A 16,185-nucleotide genomic window follows, 5' to 3' on the forward strand; every position below is an offset into this window, starting at 1 on the left:
AGTTGTTTTTCTGCCCTGGTAGTGACTGCAGAGCCTGAGAGCTAAATCACTTTCAAAGTTAATCTGCTATAAATCCTGGCAGGCAGTCCAAATCTGGGCAGAGAAACTTTTGAAATCAAATGTGGAATTTCAATGATGCTCACACTCAGAAAGTAGGTACTTCAAGAGAAAATTCAAGAGAAACATAGCAGGTAGATTCCCTCCTTGAGAACACTGGCATCTCATTTGACTCTGCTTATGAGTCTTACTTTGCATTTGGTGTATGAAAAGAGTCCTGTTGGAATCACAGAGAAGCCAAATGTGTGATATTGGTACATAGGAGAACATATTTACAGCAGTTAAAACATTAAGGAAGTTGTGAGGGTAAGTAGAGTTCAGCTGGTCAATCACCCGAACGCTAATGAGCCTTGCATGTGCTTCTTACTTGGCTGCCTGCTTTGTTCTCTGCAGGACTGTAAATGTTTTGTGTGGGCTGTGGGCTTCCAGTGATCGCTGAGACTGACTGAGTGATCCTGCAGGCACTCAAACTGTTTTTTTTTTCTTTCCTCAAACAGGGTGTGCAATTTTGCTGTCCAGATAGAGACAAAGATTTTTCATAGATATAAAATACAGTACAAATGTATGGGAAACACTTCAATTTTCCTCTTGCTTATTCCAAAAACAGAAAACACTGGACATGAATGAACTAAGCTCACTCAATATTTTCTAAAATGTATTGTTGGGTGTTTTCACATTAAAACAAAAAACAAAAACAAGCAAACAAAAAAATGCAACTATTTTCCTCAGAAAAATGTATTATTATAAAACAGTGTTATTAGAAAATTTGGTGTGAGTGTGCAAGTAGTTCCACTAACATACTCAGTATAAAAAGTAGTTGAGTAATTGCAGAGTAACTTGTCTAATTTCTTTAACTTAAATATTAACAATCCCATGAGTCCTTGCTCTCTCCACGTTCATATTGCCAACAGGCACTCAGGGATAAAAAGTGAAGTCATTGAGAAAGTGTTAAATACTGCAGTTCTTCTAATGGCCACTTGAGGCAGTCTCTCAAAAATGTCAAACTTTACACACACACACACACACACACACACAACCCCGTTCAGCTATCATAGTGAGGACCTTCATTGATATAATGCTTTCCCTAGCCCCTTACCCTAACCAAAAATTAATGCCTCACCCTAAACCCTGACACTAAAACCACATTTTGAGCCTCAAAAATGCCTTCAAATTTGTGAGGACCGGGTTGTGTGTCCTCACAAGTGACTGTTGGTTCTCACAAGTACAGTAGAATGCAGATTTCGGTCCTCACAAAGATAGCTAGACAGGAACACACACACACACACACATACAAAAATACATAGCTTCACCAATCGGTGGTGGACATCAAAGGCTACGTTCATCAGTTATATATAGTTGAATTTAATATGTTTCATTAATCAATAATTAATCAAACAGAATGAAAGGCAAGAAGAACAACCTCAGTGCAATTTGCATTTACATTGCTGTCTGCCTATGCAAGCAGTTTATAGCTGTCTAACCTGATCTAACCAGATACTAGGTAGGCATTTATGATACAGACCTGGGAGTTTGGCAAAAAGTAAATAAATGTAATTCCCTAAATATCAAATAGTCCTCATTTATATTTCTTGTAATAGTAAATATTTTAATGTTTATGACTTCATCTGAAGTAGGCAAACTATCAGTTGATGAAGAAGATGAATCAAAGCCCCCTCTACTTTATAGGGAAGAAACTAAAAAACAAAACTTTTTAAATTTCTGTCAGGGCTCTGTGTGCAGGCGGATGGAGAGGAGGATCCAAATGCGAGACTTGGACACTGAATACAACTCAAAACCTCAGCTTTATTGCTGGCATGAAGACAAAACATGAAGTGAACACTGAATACTGAGAACAGAAACACACAGGCATAATCTGATGGTACGATGCAACAATGAGCAAGGACAAACACAGGTCTAAAATACACAGGGACGTAATCAGGGAATGGAAAACAGGAGGGAGAAATTAGACTAAGAAGACAGGGGAGCAGTAAAACTGAACACACTGACAACAGACAGGAACATGAACCTTCAACGTAAAAAAGGAAACAAGACACACTTTACTAGGACACTGACTTGACAGTGAGACAGACTAGACACTGAACTAAACCGGCAATAATAACAAAATACAACCCGAACCTTAATCATAATGCAGAAACACACCAGAATACCTGAAACACAGATTCATCATAAAAACCAACAAAGCACCAGAGAAACAAAGAACAATCCATCATTCAAAAATAAACCAAAACATAACTCAAAATACTGGGTCAAACTGACCTGAGGGACAGAAACCAAACAAAAACCAAGGAGCAAGAGTCCAGAACAGTCGATAAACACAAGAAAAACAGTTCAACACACAAACACGGGAGACCTAGAAACAATCCAAGAAATCAGAAGTCCAGGAATACAGTAATGATCCAAACAAAACTAGACCGGATCCCAACACTAGTCCACGAAAACGTTCAGAGGGTCGACCCGAAGGTAGACTGCACGGGGCCAAAACAGTTCAGGGAGCTGGCCGTGCGGACAGCAGCAACAGAGCAGGTCCGGGGGCCAGCCATGCGGAAGGCAGCGGCGGCGACTGAGCAGGTCAGGAGGCCGGCAGCAAGGCCGGCAGCAAGGCCGGCAGCAAGGCCGGCAGCAAGGCCGGCAGCAAGGCCGGCAGCAAGGCCGGCAGCAAGGCCGGCAGCAAGGCCGGCGGCGACTGAGCAGGTCCAGAGGCCGGCCGCGGAGCCGGCTGCAACCTTGACGCTCAAATATGTGGATGATGACCCAGTGGATGAAGACCCAGAGGCCGGACCAGATGGCAGCGAGGCAGCTGCGGAACCTGGCGGCAGCGAGGCGGCTGCAGAACCTGGCGGCAGCGAGGTCGAACCTGACGGCAGCGAGGCTGCTGCGGAACCTGGCGGCTGCAGAACCTGACGGCAGCAAGGCGGCTGCGGAACCTGAATGTGGTGATGCTGCAGGCGACGATGCTGCAGGCGACGATGCTGCAGGCGACGATGCTGCAGGCGACGATGCTGCAGGCGACGATGCTGCAGGCGACGATGCTGCAGGCGACGATGCTGCAGGCGACGGCTGAACAGACTTCCCCGGACCGTCAGCAGACATGAGGATGTGCTGGCTGGGTTCTCCCGAAACCCCCAGGTGACGTGACTTGAGGCTGTACGGGCTCCTCGGGCCCTCCAGCTGACGAGACATGAGGCTGGACGGGCTCCTCTGGCCCTCCAGCCAGAGCAGATGCTGGGCCACAGGCAATTGGGACCCCTGGCTGAGGGTGAAGATGAGTGGCTGACTGAACTAATGACAAAGTTAATGATTGTTCTACCAACTGAGCTACTGACTGGGCTATGGACTGTAACAAAGTTTGTAGTAAGTCTGGTTGTGGTAATGACTGAGCTATGGGTAGCGGGGCTGAATGTGGTGGAGGTGGAGACTGAGCTAGGGACTGCAATAGAGATTTTAGTGACGGTGATTGTGAAGGTGACTGAGCTAATCCTCCTGAGCCTTCTGAACACGAGAAAAACTCCTGGACGGGCTCACCTGAGCCTCCAGCGGACACAGGAACAGGTGCTGGGACCAGCTGAACACCAGCCCCTCCAACCGAGGAACTGAAATGGGTGGAGGGGAACCGAGCTACCCTGGGAGCAGGAACAGGAGGAGAGAGAGAAGCTCAGGAACGGCCTCAAAATGCACAATATTGCCAACTGGGTCTGGGAATATAGTCTTTGCAGAGTGGGCAACCTCAGACACATCCAACAGGGATACAGAACAGTCCCTAGGAGGAACCACAGTCTTAATAGATTGTAGAGAGGGGCAACTAGAGTCCTTAAATGTCCTCGGGGAGCAGACAGCCTCTTCCTTCAGAGAGCCTAAGTTACAGCCTGCAATCTCCGTCCCTACCAACTGCCTGTGCCCTTGCTGAAAAGTACATGGCTGAAAAGCTGGCTTAGAAACATTGACCACCTCCCTTTCAGCTGACTTGAAAGCAGAACTTGCAGCCTCCGGAAATTTCACAGTAGTCCGAAAATTTCTCCCCCCAGATTCAAGTAAAGTAGTCTTAGTCATTTTAACACTGGGTTCAGATTGTGCAGAATGAAAACCGGTTCTTAAATCCTGAGAGCAGAAGTTCACAGGGTTAACAAACACAGACTCAACTACCTCCAAGTTAGCAGATTTAGATTCACTTGCATGGCAGGTAGCCTTCAGGGTCTTAGGGGTAGATTTATTGTTTGTTACATACATGAGTTCAGGGGGAGAAAAACAGTCTTTGTTGCTCACCACTGCTGATTGTCCAGAGGAAGCGGAGCAACCACTGCGTGAGTGTCGCTCACTCTGGGAAGAGGGAGGTAAGCCAGACTACGAATCCTCCTGCAGACCGGACCGAAAGTCTTTCGGTGGGCCGGGCTGGGACGAAGAAGCGGGATGTTTGTGTAGCTCTGAACGTGGAAGTCCCAAAAACAAAGCAAAGGATTGCAGTGGAGTAAGCCCAGTGTCTTCCACCACATAATCCTTCTTTCGCCGCTGCTTGTCCCTCCTGCAGGGCCTGAATTCCGAGAGCAGCGGTGGAGTGACACCAGAAGACTGAGGAGCTGCTGCCTTTGAGAGAGAGCGCTTGCCCCCTCGCATCCCTAACGGAACAGCTGATGGAACAGCAGTAGCCATCGCGGTTTGGAAGCTGCGGGGCCCACCCAGAGCCAAACGAGACCCATTGAATGGTGACTCGTGCTCCCAGACACACCTAGCCTCCTGCCTCTCCCACTCCTTGAGGAAGGTAGAAACTGCAGGTCGCCGATACCACACGGAGTCCGCTGGATCCATTACTGCTCGCATCGTTCTGTCAGGGCTCTGTGTGCAGGCGGATGGAGAGGAGGATCCAAATGCGAGACTCGGACACTGAATACAACTCAAAACCTCAGCTTTATTGCTGGCATGAAGACAAAACGTGAAGTGAACACTGAATACTGAGAACAGAAACACACAGGCATAATCTGATGGTACAACACGACAATGAGCAAGGACAAACACAGGGCCTAAATACACAGGGACCTAATCAGGGAATGGAAAACAGGAGGGAGACACAGCTGGGAGAAATTAGACTAACGAGACAGGGGAGCAGTAAAACTGAACACACTGACAACAGACAGGAACATGAACCTTCAAAGTAAAACAGGAAACAAGACACACTTTACTAGGACACTGACTTGACAGAGTGAGACAGACTAGACACTGAACTAAACCGGCAATAATAACAAAATACAACCCGAACCTTAATCATAATGCAGAAACACACCAGAATACCTGAAACACAGATTCATCATAAAAACCAACAAAGCACCAGAGAAACATAAAGAGCAATCCATCATTCAAAAATAAACCAAAACATAACAACTCAAAATACTGGGTCAAACTGACCCAGAACCGTGACAATTTCAATTTCTATCATAAAATTAAAAAAAAAAAACTGAAGCTCAAACATAAACTCCAAGTGATAAGAAATGCACTTCAAGTTTTTGGAGTTTCACTCTCTCAAGATGTATGAATTAAGAAATTATAGTAATTAAAAAAGATAATAAAACCCTACAAAAATAATTTTATGTAAAAAAACAGGACTTGGTGACATTTGAAGGGGAATCGAAAGACTCTATTCTTGGTTCCTGCTAAAGAAGCTTGAGAATTTCTCAGAGTTTATCGTGTGTCTTTGATCCACACAGCCAGTCCTTTAAGAAATGTCAGATAGCACACTGTGACCAGTCCCAGGCTGCCAGTTTATACTATATGAAAATTTGAACTAATTCATCCACAGAGTGTGTGTGCATTATTCATCGCAGCACTGAAAAAAACCACCCAAAGCTAAAATGAAGGGGATTCTAATATATGTTTTGCACAGGCTTTCTGTTGAGTTTTGCACAGCATCTGAGAATTATAAACAGTGTACTGTGTACTATCAGCTTCAGTTGTACCTTCCAATTAATCCAAAAACCACAGTTATTAACAATCAAGAGCACCAGGAAGCACAACAAAAATACTCCCAATGCAGCAACTTCTGAGAAAGATTTGACAGAGATTTCAACCTTATATGGCTGACATCGCAATCATTTATGGTCTTGGGAGTCTTTCCATATGAGACAGAGGCAACAAAGACCTTGACTTTTCTTTTATAGCTCTTTAATTTATAGACCATTTCAAATGTCAGGAAGTACAGGCTGCCACTACAAGACTGCAGGAAAAACCGCCTGGCAGAGGCACATGGCTCTCCCATTGTTAATAATCATTACATAATCAGACCGATCTGATCTACTGTACTGTGCCCTGAACAATGTTGTCACACTTGGCCACAGAAGCAGCGAACAGCGAACTGTGACTTGTGATATCATTAAAATTCAACGCATGGCCAGACCACCCTTACTCCCAGAGCATCAGATGCTTCCAACAACCAGCAAACAACGGCATTATTATTTCAGAGACAGACTGTTATGTCTCTGGCTTTGACCAAAGCTGCCAGGTTCCTAACAGAACCACTGAAACATACAGTATTTTACAATGCCTCAAACCACACTTGTCATCACTGTGCTCGACGGGATTAGAGCCGAAACCTACAGCCTGTTGGCCTTTGCCTTGAAGGTTTGTTCTACTTCTGTTATGGTCTGGCCATCTGCAAAGAGCCTTCTCAATATATCCCCAAGCCTTGGCCTTAAAAGTAGTCACGGAACCCTTGTTCTGCCATACTGCATGAAATAGGTTATGACAATAACAATTTAACAATCCACTTGGAGTTCAATCAAGACATGGAATGTAGGAGGTCATGCTTCAGAAATCTAGAGCTGTTTGAAAAGTCAGGAGACACGGCCTCATACTGTTAGCTTATATTGATCCTCGAAGCAAGGAAAAAGAAAAATGATCCAGTGGAAATGTTACCAGCTTGATTTCACTGCACACAGAGCAGGGATCCTCTCACATCGTTACAGCAAGCTAAATGCAAATAGTAATCTAAATTACATTATAGCCGTTTTCATCTGTAAAAGCTACATGCGATAATAATAGGTTTTCTGTTTGTTTGTATCTTTTCATGCAACGGTGAAGTCCTATAAATGAGAGAGGCAACGTGCACGACAGAGGGGAAAAAAAATATTTTTCACATCATCAAACAAACCGCTGCTTGCCAGGAGAAAAGGATGTCAGGAGGAGGTTGCGTCTCCTAAACATGTTAGCAGAATAACATACGTCAGTCTGTGTGGGTCTTCTGCACAATAAAGATTCCACGTATTAAAGAGGGGAACAACAAAGACAGACACAGAGACACAGATGGGAGTTGGCAGCGGTTAAAGCTTAGCTCAGAGTGGGAAGAAAAGAGATGGAAAAGGGGGGGAGCAGTGTTACAAGTGTCATTGTTGAGATGGGTTGGGCTATTAAGTCATGAAACGTAAAAACAAACAATTTTTATATGAAAATATGCACTGAAAACACTTGAAATGTAAATTTAATCTCAGTTTTTTTCACCATCTTTAGTCAGTTTTTTCTCAACTGCCGCCCCTTGTATTTAAAATAGCCCATATTATGATTGTTAAAAACAGGTAGGCAGACAACACTCATACTGCTGGTCAAACCCAGACTAACAAGGGAAAAACTACTAAAGGTGAATTCTGGAAGTAAACACCCTATTAACACCCAATTTAAAAGTGCTTTTACTCTCCAAACTGCTCCAGTGGAGTCACCGTGCCCGTAAAGGGTAACTCTCAGGTGAGAATATACACAGTGTCATTACAACTGTGAAACCAGGCATTACTTAGGAACAGTCTGTTGCTGATAAATTCAGTCAGTACAGGTGGCATCTTTCAACAAATAACAGAATTCAAACTGAAGGAATAGAGAGATATTTTGGGATTCTGCTTATTTTCTTGCCAAGAGTGAAATTTGAAGACTGATGCCACTATTATGTCTGCACTGTAAACATTGAGCTTGGCAGGCAGGAAGAAGCTGCTAGCTCTTTTCAAAGTTCAAAATTGCATCTGCTAGTATCGCTAAACCTCGCTAACTATCTGGCTATACTAAAATAACTCTGCAAATACTAAAAAACTAAATGAATTGTTGGTGTTGCACAGGATGTGCTAGAGAAATTTCTTGGCCAACGACAGCTGTTTGCAGTGACTTCCTAGTCTTGTTGTCACAATGTGGCTGCTATTTCAAGAGTGAAGATGCACTGATGGTGACGGGCAAAATGTTGCTTCGTATATTAGATGGAAAGCCAAGGATCAGATGAACAAATTAGCTAAGAAATCTGCTGATTTGTGTTAGCAGGTACATTTTTAAACTTTGAAAAACATCTGCTTCATGCTTTCCCTCACCTCCCGACTTCATGGTTGACTAAATTAATTTAGTCAACCATAAATTTGGTTCCACAGTCAAAACATTTCTTCAAATGGTTGTAAAAACAAAAAAGTATGAGAGTATATCTTGAGCACTGAACTTTCTTTATCTGGTTCAGCTAATTCTAAAATATATTTTCTCATTTACTTTAGCTCCACTGATTCATTTCTATTTACCCAAGGTGAATTAGAGTTATTTTGCAAAGCTTATGGAACTAAAATGTTTAAAGGGGATCTTTTATTCTCATTTTAAGCTCCTTAATTTATTCTTCAACTCTGTTTAGGTAGTGTTGCAAGATTCACGGTTCAAGATCCCTGTCAGTTCGCTCTTTATCTCAGACTAGCTCATTTTTATTTTTATTTGTATTGGCTGCCCCTCGTAAACATGAGATGTGAACAGCAGGTGGGCGGGGCTTCTGTGCTTACAGAAAGAGCTGACCGTTTAGGGATATCCCCTCTAATTGACACCATACAGGACCAAGAGCAGAAGAAACTGTCTGAAAGGCAGCGTTTAGAGCAGCTTTTGGCTTCACTTGGTAAAGCGTAAAAGCTCCCCTTTAAATCAACATAAACATGTACTAAGAATAATATTCTGCCCTTTAGATGAACCAGTTTCTGCCAAAAACCAGAAACAGTCCATATAAGAGTTATAGGATGGGCTCAAACTAGCACAGATACATTCATATTTATTTATATTCATTATATTTGGGCAGAGGCAGACGTTTACGAGGCATTTATCTCTTAAACCTTTTCAAAAGCAAAGAAAACAATCTGCGTGACTGGATACCAAGAACATTTCTTTTGATGTCTTTTGGGTGAACAGACCTTTTAGATATCAAACGGAGCTTTGAAAAAGTGTTTATCAAGCATGGTGTTAAATTCTGAGAGTTGAAAGGTTGTGTGTACACCTCCATCTGCAAGGGACTCGAACACATCGTTCACTGTATAAACCCATTAAAGCAGCTTTACCGGCACAGCAGGTATGTTGTCTTGTGACACATGCTCAGGTCACATGTTAGAAACCTCAACACAGGAAACTGGTAGTGTTACAGTTTTTATCCCCCACATTAATGAGTGTCTTGTACAGTTTTCAAAAGAGGCCAGAGCAGACCATTATTGGTTTAATGGGAAAACCTACTCAAACTGACCTGGCTGCAGCATGCACAGTTGTATCTGACATGCGTACAGAAAGACACAAGAGTACTTCTCTCAGAATAAAATCTGCTTTCAAAGACCATTTACCTCTCTAAAATAGCCCATAAAGACATCACAGAGGGTAATTGCTAAAGATTTTTGAACCTGCTGCGACGCCTGGACACCTGAGATCACGGTGAAAACCCTAAAATGGCACCATTTTCAGTGGCAGCGCAATTTTCCTTCCCAACATACAGCTTTATTGTCATATCACCCCAAATCTGCCCCCTGCAACTAGCCACCATCAGTGGGTGCTCGCACCTTCAGATTGTATGCTTTTCCTCTCAAAGCTGTAATGCCTTGATCATTTTCCTAGCATTTTATTCTTCCGTCTAGTCAAAAGCATTATTGACTCAAAAGCCTTTGCCTCCCTACTGTGCCCAAAAAAAGTTGTTTTAATGACAAGCAGAGCAGCTCCGTTAACACTATACCTGCTCAGCTGCCACCTACAGTATATCTTTTGTTAAATGGCTTAATTGGAGTCCAAAAAAGAAATAGACTTTTCTGGTCTTAGTGTGGTGGAGAAAAAGAATGCTTTATACGGCTATTCAGCTTTGTCATCTTGAACATTAATGTGCACTGATATTATTGGCATCATTCAGTGCACAAAGTCTACAGAGTCATTCTAAAAATGAGCATTGTCTTATCTCACTTTCCGCTTCCCTCTACAGCTGACTCTTATTTATTAAGACTGGTTTATCAAATATCCTCACTTCATTCTGCACAGTATATATAATATATGACTTACATAAATGATACATTACTTGGTTCCTGGCTTGTATTCGAGTGGAGAATCAATTAGTGAGTGCAGCCTTGAACACCAGATTCACAGATCCATCTAATGCACCATTGGAAATAGATTCTATCTTGCGGTTTCAAAGAGCTTCGAAAGATAAAGTGGATGCATTGCGGGAATGGAGTGTTTGAAGTTTGATCGTAGAGGCCTACAGATGGCTGAACGTTCAAACTGCATGGCTTCTGTAGCATTTGTACTTTCGACACAAGATTTTTACTTGATGGTGCAATTAGTCAAGGAATGTGCCGGGATTGGCATCATCCGTGCACCTCATGAATTACAAAGTATGTCAACATTGTGTGGGAAGGACCAAACAGCAAGAATTTAAAGTATTTATGAAGACATCCTCTGTCTTGTCCCATTGATGTGCTTACTGCACTTACTGTAACCAAGTAAAGTTGTCACTGGGTGAATCAGGATTCAGTCTTGTCCACAAATCAAAAAAGAAAAGAATAATAAAGGTAAAAATTGAAGAGTTAGCCTAGTTTTTGTATAATCTGTGCAGATAGAGGTATTTTTATCATTTAAAGGCAAGAAAACACTAAGAAAAAAACACTAAAACTAAAACTCTTATTAAAGTGTCATAATAAGAGTGTCATAAAGTGAATGATGATGCATAAATGTGTTTAAAACATAAGTGAACCTGTAAGATTTCCAATTATATTGTCATCTGAAAAATGAACTTCAAAAGAATGTGCTTTTATCCACAGAATATATTATTAAACTCATTTGAAACACGACAAATTCTGTTGTATATTAATGTGCACGAGTCCTACTTTTCCACACAAAAAACAAAAAGAAAAATAATGATGACGCTCCCACGTCCTGCAACAGTAACCTCGTGTAGTGGATTTAACATGTAAAATCTAAGTCGTATCGATTGAAGAACTTAATCTGGTTTTCTGCTGGGCTACTTTTAAGTCCGTCTGATGCACCGCAGCAGAGATTAAAACAATGACCCCAAATATGTTCTTTCGCAAATCGCCAGACAACACAGTTAACGGCCATCCCCGGCACAAGAGCCCGTAATATGGTCCTGCCAAATGAGTCAGGCGCAAAGCAGAGGATGAAAAACAAAAGTATAATCCCTTCGCTGCTAACGGTGTCACTCAAGGATTAGCGTGCCAAGGGGGGAAAAAATAACACGCTAAGTACTACGCGGATAAATTAAAAGCTCTGGGCAACGCGGCGTGCCTGCAATCGTTTCAGAAACATTGATTGTGTTACAATGGGGAATGTTTGTGCTTCAGTGCGCTCACCCTGACAGCATAACAGCAACTATAATCTCAACTTCAGATATCCGGATATCAGCTGATTTGAGTCTCCGGGACCTGGCTGAAAGTAAATTGAAAATGGTAAAAGCTTAAGGCAGTAGATTGAGAGATATTTTCTGAGTCGGGGAGACTGACCCGGTGGATTATTAGAAAAGAGTTGTGGCGCCTCACCGATGATGGGGGTTAAGCTGTGTGTCTGATAGCGAGTCACACAGAGATGAGGACTTCCTCGGGAAGGCGCTCAGATCGGATGGGCTTTAACAATTAGTCCACAACAGCATATAAAACACACAAACACACATTTTCTTACCTGTGAATCCAGACGTTAACCATCCAGGAGGGTAATCCGAACAACAGTTGCGGTGAACGGATTGAAGCAACACTTCTCAACAAAGTAAGGAGCAATTAATGATAATCTCGAGGTCGGGTCAAATCCACGGACGGTCTGGGGGTAATTTCCGATGTGAGCAGAGAGCTGTGCTCCGTAGAAGTTTGCACCTCTAAGCAGCCAAAGGGCAGATTGTTAATCCTTTCCCAAAATAACACCAAGTACAGTAGAGCCGACGGAGGAAGGAGAAGGCGAGAGGAGGGTGTAGAGTTCAGCACCACGACAGAGTGGACAGCTCCGACGGCGCAGCGATCTCACCTCGGCCGCTTTCGGGTCTCGTGTGCGCCACTGAGGTAGGAGCCACCAGCCCCAACCTCACCTACTGGCTCAGTCCTGACCGGATTTACATACAATCACAGGGGAGGGAGGGAGGAGAGGAGGGGATGAACCAATCACAAATATCCCGTAGTAGGCAGTATAGGCAAGAGAACGAGCGCACACCGACAGAGTGGATGTGGAGCGGTTTAGTGCCTCCGTGCCAAGCGAAACTGTCCTTGACTAACACGGGAGGGAAAGCGAAGCGCGCGAAAGAGAGAGAGGGGGGCAGAGAGAGTGCGAGAGAAAGAGAGCGAGAGAGACGGGTCTTGTGGCTGCCCCACTCTCTCACTTACTCACACAGAGACACACACTTATGTGTATTTATATTTATACACACGCAGACTCATATATCAACCATAAAGTAATGCATCAACGGTGCTACATATTCCATTAATTAAACTCCATTCATTATCACCTTATTGCTGCTCCATAACACTCTGTTTTATACTGAATTAAATGTGACAAACCGCAAATGAGCAGATTTGGTTATTTCTTAGTTCTTTATTTCCTTTTTTGCTACAGACCATGTAAAGCGGGAAACAGAAAAAAATATTATTATTATTTTTTCTTTTAGATACTTAGGTTTTAAACTAAAGTGAAAATGTAAAGAACATGCATTCAAGTATGTATATGTGTAAAGGTATCCTACAATGCTTTAAATTGGTGGCACAGTAAAGAAAAGCATATATTATTACTACTACGAACACTAATAATAATGATCATGTTCATAATATTTTAGTACATTTTTGAATTTTATATCTTGCCCTCATACTTAAAGAACTAGTGTACATCCTTCACAACTGTCCACATTCAGTTATTATTATTAGAGCAGTAGTCTGTGGTGTCATGTCCTGCATCAGCTTATAAGTGAAGACACAACAATGTCAAGAGGGTTTGCCTTCGGGGTCTTTTGCCAAGCTTTTCTGGCTTTAAATAACTTGATGTTGTACTGCAACTATGATACCTGTATGTGTGCTATGTTTATAGGATATCAGTAGATATACAAATGCAGTGATTTGAGCTTTTCCTTGATTTGTTATTCTTATATTTATTCTGTTTAGTCTATTGTTTAGCTTACTTTCTAGATGTTTTAAATTCCCCCTTTTTGATGCACGCTTAAAGTGAGACGACATTCCATTCTTACTTTATGTGTGTGCCACACTGCAGGCTGCTGCTGGTATATTATGATCCTAGCATACCACACCACCGTTTTTTATCCTTTTGTGCATCAGTGGCTACTTTTAAAATGCACTGTAGCTCATTGTGAAAGATTTTCAATGGACAGCATCTCTGCAAAATAATGTTGCAAGTAGCAATCTATGCCACTTCTACATACTTACATATCAGAGAAGCACAACAGAAATGCGAACAATGAACAAATGTTTCCGCATTTGGCAATGTAAACATCTGGTGCATGTTTGGTGCTTCGCACACAAAAGGACTGGTGCACATTTCCTTCATACAGCAGTGGGAACAGTCAGCGAAGGAAATGTGCAGCGCTGTAACATTAGTCTTCATGACTGAACAGACAAAAAAAGAAACAGCACCAGTAGAAACCTTGGCTGTGTCTCAGACCAGTCTCCAGTTCAGCACATTAGAAACTGTCCAGGGAATAAGATATTTTCTGGGTTGTTTCAGTGCAAGAAAAGTTCAGTTCTGTGGAGAAAAAATGATCTCAGGAAATGGAATGATGGCTCTCTGTCATCAGTGCCTGGAATTGCAACACTTCTATTTCACTTGAGTTTGTCTTTTCTTGTAGTAGGGAAGGACAGCTGGACCTAATCAGCAAATTATTGTTCCAGCATGTTCTTTTTGTTGGAATATTTCCATTATTAAATTGTCAGTAAACTTGCAAAGTGAACATCATGGGTTTAAAGTTCTACTGATTTATCATCTAGCCACCTGACTGTACTGTTTTATTTATTCTGTTTGGCAAGCGCATATTTCTGACGTATCCGTGCTATTATGAGAACTGCACGTGCCTTTGAGTCACCAATCCTTCAGTCTTCAGTGAATAAGTAAGCTTATAATAAGCTAGTGATTACCTATTGAACTGAAGAATGATTTGAAATTACGGATGTACTGCAAAACACAGAAAAGAAGTCGGCACTTGCTGGTTTATTGATTTTAGTGACATCTGCTCACCCAGCATGCATACAAAAACTTTCTCACTTCCTGCTTGGGTGCTAAAAAAATACATGGCCAGTGACTCTCTGGTAAACTATCCTCACACATAAGTGACACATGGTCTGTTTCTGGGAGGAGGGGAAGGAATAATAATAGATTTTAATGAATAAGTCTGGTGCTACAAAAAAAAAATCAGCAGCAATTTATTAGGTTGTAACTCAGGACCAGCTATCATGTATTAAAATGAAATGTTTAATGGGCTTATCAGAGAAAGTGTACTGTATTACAAAGCAGCAGGAGACAGAAATCAATCAAAATGAAATGAAAAATGACAACAAAACAATAGCAAAGACACACAAAGGAAGTGAAATGAGTTGCAGAAGGACCACAAGAAGAAGCAAAAACTGCAAGAAACACAGGCAACAGAGTAAAACAAAGTAATAAAAAAGTAATAAGAAATAGATGATAAATTGCCGTCCTGTCCATGGTGTAAGACGTCTTTCACCCCTTGACCCAGAATTTTGTAAGTGGGAGAAAAAGGATAGATGGATTGTAGACAGAGGTGCAAAACAGCTACAAAAAATCAACATAAAATCCCCACAAACACACATAATATTACTCAAAATAGCTCAGGAGTGTAATTCTGGAGACAGACCATGATAGGTGCATAGTTTGTGGTCTTTGTCTCTTTTTTGGTCTGTAGGTATTGCATTGCTGCAGAAAGAGGGTCTTATACATCTTTGCACAGGGACTCACCCATGCTTGTAAAGAAAAAAAAAGTTTTACTTTAAAAATAGTACTTTGACAAAAACAGTCAAAATCAACATTTACTTACCAGCTTCACCTGTAGAGTTTATTTTACCTGACTAAAGCTCCAAACGTCCTGTGATTACAACTGAGATGTTTCTATGATATCTGAACAAAGAGAACACATTTTGTGGAAACCTAAAAAAAAAAAAAAACTAAAATAAGAAACAGCTGTGACTGTTTTTTGTGACTGTATGCGTGATAGGAGTGTTTTCAGATCTGCCATCTGGTTTAAGGTATAGGAATTAAATAGTGTTAATGTTAGGGAATGAGTATGTTTGCTGGCTAAAAAACTTGCAAGAAACAAAAAAAATCAACAAAAGCATGCTGACTGTTTGGAGTAAACAATGCAAGTCAAAGTCTGCCACTTTGTATTCAGAACTACCTCCCTCCTAAGTGTTGTGACATTATCAAACCTCCCATCCTTCCACTGTTGCTTGTGGCAGAGGTGAGTCACTCAAGACACAAAAGGTCACTTGTTAGGAAAATGTAAACACAGGTCATTTCAAGCATTTGAACAAAAAACAATGGTGACGTTTTGTCATGAAGGCAGAGTTCTTGTGAGTGACTATCACATAGACTAAGCCTCAATATTCTCAGCTTCTTGTTTATCTGTTTCCTCAGTTCACCAACCTGATGGCTTCCTCTGCACACACAAAATACCTCACGTGCATCTATCTTCAGCATTCATTATCAAACTTTAAATCGTTTACTCACACGCTGTTTGGCCTGCATGCTACGGAAATATTAGAAACAAAAATGGACAAAAAACTGAAGCATATTAAACAGTAAATCTGCACATAACATGTATTAAAATGAAAACCTTTTAAAAATCAACAAATGCTCACTTTTTGAAAA

At 41.7% G+C, this 16,185-nt stretch overlaps 1 protein-coding gene across 2 annotated transcripts in view; it reads right to left on the reverse strand.

Annotated features, from left to right (window-relative positions):
- The window catches only part of fstl5 (follistatin-like 5), a 197,894-nt gene extending 185,331 nt beyond the window's left edge, over nucleotides 1-12,563 (reverse strand). For both annotated transcript variants that reach the window (XM_087846555.1, XM_087846546.1), the window contains exon 1: nucleotides 11,998-12,563. Coding sequence is in view for 1 of the 2 variants with exons in the window: in XM_087846546.1 (XP_087702672.1) it covers nucleotides 11,998-12,020 (23 nt within the window). In the remaining variant the exon portion in view is untranslated. The remainder of the gene's footprint in view (nucleotides 1-11,997) is intronic.
- Nucleotides 12,564-16,185: the final 3,622 nt, after the last annotated feature.

This window comes from Neolamprologus brichardi, chromosome 2, assembly GCF_056152115.1.
Source record: "Neolamprologus brichardi isolate AB-2024 chromosome 2, ASM5615211v1, whole genome shotgun sequence".
In the NCBI taxonomy this organism is placed as follows: Eukaryota; Metazoa; Chordata; class Actinopteri; order Cichliformes; family Cichlidae; genus Neolamprologus; species Neolamprologus brichardi.